The sequence below is a fragment of the Coenobita brevimanus genome, chromosome 62, assembly GCF_032717465.1.
Source record: "Coenobita brevimanus isolate Jiangsu-jjx chromosome 62, ASM3271746v2, whole genome shotgun sequence".
Classification (NCBI taxonomy): domain Eukaryota; kingdom Metazoa; phylum Arthropoda; class Malacostraca; order Decapoda; family Coenobitidae; genus Coenobita; species Coenobita brevimanus.
Window position 1 is genome coordinate 3,576,820 of NC_137015.1, and position 7,500 is coordinate 3,584,319.

A 7,500-nucleotide genomic window follows, 5' to 3' on the forward strand; every position below is an offset into this window, starting at 1 on the left:
GGCAGATGAGGTAGGTAGATAGGTAAGGCTGCAGAAGGTTAGAAAAATATATAGTCTATGAATTAGAAAAAAAAGAATAAGCTTAAGAGAGAATTGAAGTGTAAGTAGAAAGATGTGAAGAATTTGTTGGTGCAGAAATAGAGAGAAAAAAAAGACTAAATAGAAGTTGAATAAAGGAAGAAAATAAAGAGATGGAAATAAAGGAGAGAATTAGTAAAGAAATGGAAATAGAGGAAGGGGTATGGTTTGGGGGGTCGGGGAGGGGCGGGATGTAAACATTTATATTCACGGTCCCTCGAAATTCCCGCGTCAGCCGCCGACCAATCACATTTGCCGATTCATCTAGGGAGTGGCGCGCTTCTCTCTCTCTCTCTCTCTCTCTCTCTCTCTTTATTCTTTTCTCTTACTCTCATACCGTCTGTCATTCTCCTTCTCTTTTCCTCACTGATCTTTTTTATATTCCTCTCTCTCTCTCTCTCTCTCTCTCTCTAATTATGCGTCTCCTCACTCACTCTTCCTCTTCATGTTTTTTCCCCTCGCCCGCCCACACGTCTTGATCCTCCCCCCCCCCCTCTCTCTCTCTCTCTCTCTCTCTCTCGAGTACGCTCCATTCATAACTTTCTGTCCAAGAGATCAATGAAAGGGGGCTTTGTTGACAGCTCTCCCGTCTGTCTGTCTGTCTGTCTATTTCTGCCTGTCTGTTTCCTTTGGTTATTCTGTCTGTCTGTCTGTTGCCCAAGTTTATTCTCTTTGTCTTTCTGCCTGTCTGTGTCCCTCGGTCTTTCTGTCTGTCTCTTTCCTTGTCTGTCTACCTTTCTGTCTGTCTTTCTGTCTCTTCTAGTTCACTGCATGTCTTTGTCTGTCTGTCTCCCCTCAGTGCTTCATGTCTGTGTCTGTGGGTATGGTTGCTTCTCTGTCTTTGTCCTTTCTTTCTTTCTGTCTTTCTCCTTTCTGTCCCTGTCTGTCTGTCTCCTTGCTCTCCATGTCTTTTCAGTATTTGTCTCTGCTTTCTGTCTCTTTCTATCACTTCAGTCTGTCTCTTCTGGCCTTCTTTGTCTCAACTTCTTTGTTTCCATGCACCTTGGCTTTTCCTGTCTATTTCTCTCTCTGTCTGCCATCTCTCTCTCCTGTCTCTGTCTGCCATCTCTCTCTTCTGTCTCTGTCTGCCATCTCTCTCTCTTCTGTCTCTTTCTTTTCTTTGTCTATGTTTCTGTCTTGTCCATATGGCTATTTCTCTGTCTTTCTTTGTTTCCTCCGTTCTCTGTTGGATTTTCTTTGCCACGATACCCCCCATCTCTCTCTCTCTCTCTCTCTCTCTCTCTCTCTCTCTCTCTCTCTCTCTCTCTCATTGACGTATGGGTAGGACTCTTTCATCTCCTCAGTCTCTCTCATTACATGTCTCTGTCTCTCCCTCATTAATCCTGTCACTCTCTCTCTCTCTCTCTTTCTCATGTATCTCTTCTATCTGTCTATGTATCTATCAGTCTATATGTCTGTCTATCTCCGTATATCCATCTACAGTGTGTTTATATCTATCTGCCTATCTATCTATCTGTCTGTCTATCCATCTTTCGCAGTCACCATCGTTCTCTCCATCCTCACCACACCATCTATACAAAAAAAACAAAAAAAAAAAAAGAAATTAAAACACAAAAAGATTAAAAAAAAAAATACAAGATGGAAAGTTAGGAGTTAAAGATTGATGCCTTTCTTAGTGGAACGTCTTCAAGATGTGGCAAATATTATAACCATCATCTCTATACTCCTTTCACTATAACCTGACCCAAAATTGCCACTTCCCCGTCATTAATGATGACTAACAACTGCACATTAGCCCTAGAAGACGATGCTAGTCACGAAGAAGTGCTATGAAAAGGGTGTTGAATCATAGCACCGTATTATTTTTTATTTTTTGTATTTTATTTATTTATTTGTCACATAGATACGTGAAATAAGCCGTGAAAGGACGAAAATCTGGGCCAAGTTAGAGTGAAAGACCTAGAGCGTAATTCATCTAGTGAAGTACGTATCGACACTCCTATGTTCTGTAAGATTTTGTGGGCAGTGGGTGGGTTCGATCCTTACTTAGTCTACGTGTTTATAAGTAGGTTTAGCACTTACAATCATCCCTTATTCTGGGCATCAGTAAAAACAACAACAACAACAAGAATAGTAGTAGTAGTAATAATAATAATAATAATAATAATAATAATAATAATAATAATGGATGATGATGGATTATAAAGTAGCAAAAAAGTGTATTTGTGTATTTGTGTAGTATGTGTGGTCGTGTGTGTATGTGTTTGTCTTGTATATGTATTTTAGTCCATATGAGTGATTTCGTTTGGATGTGTATGGGCGTCTGTTTTAGTGTGTGTGTGTGTGTGTGTTTGTTTATGTGTGTGTGTGTGTGTGTGTGTGTGTGTGTGTGTGTGTGTGTGTAGGGAGAGGTGGAAGAGGCGGGTTGGTTGTCTTGGAAACCTAACATGATATTCTCTGTAACCCACTTTCTCTCTCTCTCTCTCTCTCTCTCTCTCTCTCTCTCTCTCTCTCTCTCAATTCTTTAACTGGCTTATCTTCTCTTTTCTCTCCCTCCTTCTCCGCATCCTTCTTCTCCGCCTTTCCTTCTCTTTAATCATTTATTCCTCCTTCTCTTCCTTCCTTCTTTCCTTCCCTCCTTCCTCACTTCCTTCCTTCCTTTCTTCCTTCCCTGTTTCCCGTTTCCTTTCAGTTCCCCCTTGTCATCTTTTTTCATTCTTTTTCTTCTTTCATTCATGTCTCCTTTCCTTATTCATGCTCATTTCCTATTGACATCTTTGCTTTTCTCTCTCGCCTCTCTTTTCTCTCTTCCTTCTCTCCATTTCCTGTCTACCTCCATTCTGCCCTCTTTATCTCTCCTCTCTCCTTCTATTTCCGTCTCAGTTCTCTCCACTTCTTCATCTCCTCTTCCGCCTCTCCTTCGTTCCTACTTTTGTTTCTCTGTTTCCTTCCTCCTTTCTTTATACCTTCTTTCTTTTTCTGTTCCGTGTCTTCCTTCTTCCTTTCTTTATTTTCTGTCTTCTTTATCTCTTCTTCTTTCCATTTCTCTTCTGTCTCCTCTTCCCCCCTCCCTTCCCTCATTTTCTCTTCCTTCTTCACCTCCCTCCGTCCAATTTTCTGTGCCTATCCTTCTTCCATTTTTTTCTCTCCTGTTTCTTTTCCTCTTCCATCTTTCACGCTTCCTTCCCTCTTTATTTTCCTTCAGCCTCCTTGCCTAATCTCTCTTCCTCCTTCCATTCTTTCTTCCGTCTTTTCTTAATCCTTCTCTCCTTGTTCCTTCTCCTCCCTCCTCTCTAAAAAACTTTATTCATTTATTTTCCCCTGTATCTTTCTTTTCATCTATTTCTCTCTTCGTCTCCTCCTTCCTCCTGCCTTCCTACTTCCGTGTCTGCGTCCTTCCTTCCTAGTTTCTCAAATCCCTCCTTTTTTCTCATTTCCTCCTTCCTTCCTTCCCTCCTTCCTTCTTACTTCCGTGTCTGCTTCCTTCCTTCCAGATTTCATGATTCCCTCCATTTTTCCCCCCCTCTTCACTTCCATCTTTTCTTCCTTCTTCCTTCCTTTCTTCTCTCCTTCCCATCTTCCCCCCGCCTTCCTTCCTCCTTCTTTTCTTCCCTCCTCCCCGTCTTCCTTCCTCCTTCCTCCCTTGTTCCTCATCTTTTCCTCCCTCCTCTCTTAATTTCTTCTCCCTGTTTCTCTTCCTTCCTCCTCCCTTCGTTCCCCCCCCCCATGCCTTCCTTCTTCCTCTCCTTCTTGTATCTGACTTGTTCCTGTTGTTTTTCTTCTTTTTCTTTTTTCTATTCGTCTTTGGCATTCTCTCTCTCTCTCTCTCTCTCTCTCTCTCTCTCTCTCTCTCATTTACTCTCCGTATTATGTTCTCTCCTGTCCTCTTGCACCCTCTCTTTCAGTGGCTCTTTACCTCCTCTTTTTTCTCTTTTCCCGGATAGAGTGCACGAGGGAGCCAAGATGAAAGAGAATGAGAGAGAGAGAGAGAGAGCATATATAGACCAATAGCATAAGATTAGGATAATGAGAGAGAGAGAGAGAGAGAGAGAAACCTAGCCTGGGTAAGAGCATTCTAGGGGAATTTCCCTGCCACAACGGCCTCTCACCCCCAACACATTACCCCTAAACACGACATTAGCCCGCCCACCCCCCTCATCAGCCAATCAGAACTCTCCTCTCGCCCGCCCCTGCCTTCCCATTGGCCAGGCGATATGTAAACAAAGGCGGGCGGGGAGTTTGGGGGATTTAGGGAGTGTTCTGGCGATATTGTGTTTAAATATGGGGGGAGTGTGCGTTCTGTGTTTGGATGTGATATTTTTGTGGGGTGGGAGAGAGGGGGAGAGATGTGAAAGAAGAGGAGGAGAGAAAACAGGATGAAACGAAGAGGATAGTCGATTGCTGAGAGAGAGGTAAAAAGAAAAGGAAGAGAGAAAACGGCATGAAACGCAGATAGACGATTGTAGAGAGAGAGAGAGAGAAAGGGAGGGTAAAAAGAAGAGGAAGAGAGAAAACAGGATGAAACGAAGAGGATAGACAATTACTGAGTGAGAGAGAGAATTTCGGCCAATTAGAATGCAGCCGGCCGTCGGTCTGGTGGTTATGTAAACAGGAAATTTTCGACTTTCATTTTTTATATGTGGAAAATGCGTTGGCCAGGATCGAATAATACGTTGGGGCAGGGATCGGATAATGCGTTGGCCTGGATCGGATAATGCGTTTGCCGGGAGGGGATAATACGTTGGGCAGAGATCGGATAATGCGTTTGCCGGGATCGGATAATGCGTTGGCCAGGATCGGATAATGCGTTGGCCTGGATCGGATAATGCGTTGGTCTGGATCGGATTATGCGTTTGCTTGGATCGGATAATGAGTGTGCCAGTGTGTGTGTGTATGTGTGTGTGTGTGTGTGTGTGTGTTTACGAAGGTTATTTGCAAGACTCCATGTATTTTTTTCCCTTTGAAGGCAGAGTACAGGATGCTTACTTATATTTGGTTTTCTGTAATGCTAGAGTACATGACACTTTTCCTACTGCGGGAGAGTACAGGACGCTAGACGTACTTTATTTCCTACAGGAGGAGTGTACACGAAGTTTATTCTTTAGTTCGTACAAGGGAAGAGTACAGAATGCTATCGTTTATTTCCTAGTGAAGGAGGGTACATAACATTTTATTATTTTTTCCTACTGGGGGTGTGGGTACGAAAAACACTTAGGAGATTTTGTGTCCATGATTTCCTAGTGAGGGAGGGTACATGACACTAAAATTAATCGTTCCTTCCTGCTCGGGGAGGGTACAAAAGACATTTAGACGTATTTTGCCCTTTATTTCCTAGTGAGGGAGGGTACAGGTTACTTATTGCCTAGTGGGACAGAGTGCAAAAGACACTAAGACGTATTTGGTCCATTATTTCGTAGCAGGGATGGGACAGGAGGGACATGGACCAATAAGAATGCATTAGGACACAATTAGAGGCCCCGGATTGGTCCATTTTGGCGGGAGGGGGGGGGGTTGGAGTGAGAGAGAGAGGCGGGTTTAAAGCTGAGTAGGTGTAGCGGTGTAGGGTCAGCACTGGATCATCCCTTACTGCTGCTGCTTCGTGCTGGGGTGGTGCTGATGGGGATTGCTGAGTGGTGGTGGTGGTGGTGGTGGTGGTGGTGATGGGGATGCTGAGAATGATGGTGGTAGGAGTAATGGTGGTGTGGTGGTGGTGGTGAAAGGGAAGAAGGGTGATGGTGGTGGTGGTGGTGGGGGTTGCTGAGTGGTGGTGGTGGTGGTGATGGGGATGCTGAGCATGATGGTGGTAGGGGTAATGGTGGTGTGGTGGTGGTGGTGGAAGGGAGGAAGGATGCTGGTGGTGGTGGTGTGGTGGTGGTGGTGATGGGGATGGGGATGCTGAGACTGATGGTGGTAGGAGTAATGATGGTGTGGTGGTGGTGGTGGAAGGGTGATGGTGGTGGTGGTGGTGGGGGTTGCTGAGTGGTGGTGGTGGTGGTGGTGGTGATGGGGATGCTGAGAATGATGGTGGTAGGGGTAATGGTGGTGTGGTGGTGGTGGTGGAAGGGAGGAAGGATGCTGGTGGTGGTGGTGGGAATTGCTGAGTGGTGGTGGTGGTGATGGGGATGGGGATGCTGAGAATGATGGTGGTAGGAGTGAGGGTGGTAGGAGTAATGATGGTGTGGTGGTGGTGGTGGAAGGGAGGAAGGGTGATGGTGCTGGTGGTGGTGGTGGGGATTGCTGAGTGGTGGTGGTGGTGTTGGGGATGGGGATGCTGAGAGTGATGGTGGTAGGAGTAATGGTGGTGGTGGTGGTGATTTCTGAGTGATGGTTGTGGTGGAAGGAAAGATGGTGATGGTAGTGGGGGTGGGGACTGCTGAATGATGGTGCTGGGAGGAATGGTGGTGGTGGTGATAGGAGTAATGGTGATGGTGGGAGTGATGATAATGGAAGGGAGGACAGTAATGGTGATGATGATGAGAGCGAAGGTAATGGTGATAGTGGTGGTGGTGGTGATAGTGTTAGGAGGAATGGATGGTAGTGGCAGGAAGGGTAGTTATGGTGATAATAGTGTTTGAAGCATAGTGGTGATAATGGTGCTTGAGCATGATGGTGAGACGAGCGCTGATACTGGCCCGAGATATAGTGGTGATGGTGATGATTGTGGTGATAGTTGAAGATGGTGGTGAGTGTTAGATGTCGACGGTGGTGGTGGTGATGGTTGGTGGTGGTGGTGAACGAATGGATGATGATGGTGGTGGTGGTGGTGGTGGTGGTGGACGGAAGATGGTGATAGTGGTGGTGGTGATGGTTGATAGAGGTAGGAGGGATGGTATTTAAGGATGACGGTGGTGATAGGGATAGTGGGGATGATGATGATGATGGGGTTAGAAGTAGTGATGGCGATGATGATAATGTATTGCACTAGGATTGGCTTTTTCGAGTCGGAGGGGGGAAGGGGGGGCAAATTTACCACTGAATAAAATCGTCTGGTGGCAGCAGGAATAAAAAAAAACTAGAGAGAGAGAGAGAGAGAGGAAAGGGCTTCTCACGAGTTCACTACAAAGGATTGGAAAGTTGAAATCCACGAGAAGGAGGAGGAAGTCGAGTGGAGAGAGAGAGAGAGAGAGAGAGAGAGAATACTAACACCTCTGTCACCTTTACTAACACCTTTCTTTCCCCCCACAGCCAAGAGCTACATCGAGGTGGTGATAGGCCCCCCCGGCACCGTGCTAAAGGGGGGGCGAGGGGGCAAGAGGGGCGTGCAAGGCGACGATGACGAGCTCGTAGACGGCGAGGAGAAGCCACGCACCGACATCCTCCTCATCAGGATACTAGTGACGGACGAGATGAAGTGCGAATGGGCATCCTCGGTGAGTTGGACGTTCTCTCTCTCTCTCTCTCTCTCTCTCTCTCTCTATCTATCTATCTATCTATCTATCTATCTATCTATCTCTCTCTCTC

At 45.8% G+C, this 7,500-nt stretch overlaps 1 protein-coding gene across 1 annotated transcript in view; it reads left to right on the forward strand.

Annotated features, from left to right (window-relative positions):
* The window catches only part of LOC145403936 (proto-oncogene tyrosine-protein kinase receptor Ret-like), a 70,251-nt gene that overhangs the window by 29,881 nt on the left and 32,870 nt on the right, over positions 1-7,500 (forward strand). Inside the window, exon 5 of the mRNA XM_080275538.1 lies at positions 7,225-7,409. Coding sequence (XP_080131664.1) covers positions 7,225-7,409 — 185 coding nt within the window. The remainder of the gene's footprint in view (positions 1-7,224; positions 7,410-7,500) is intronic.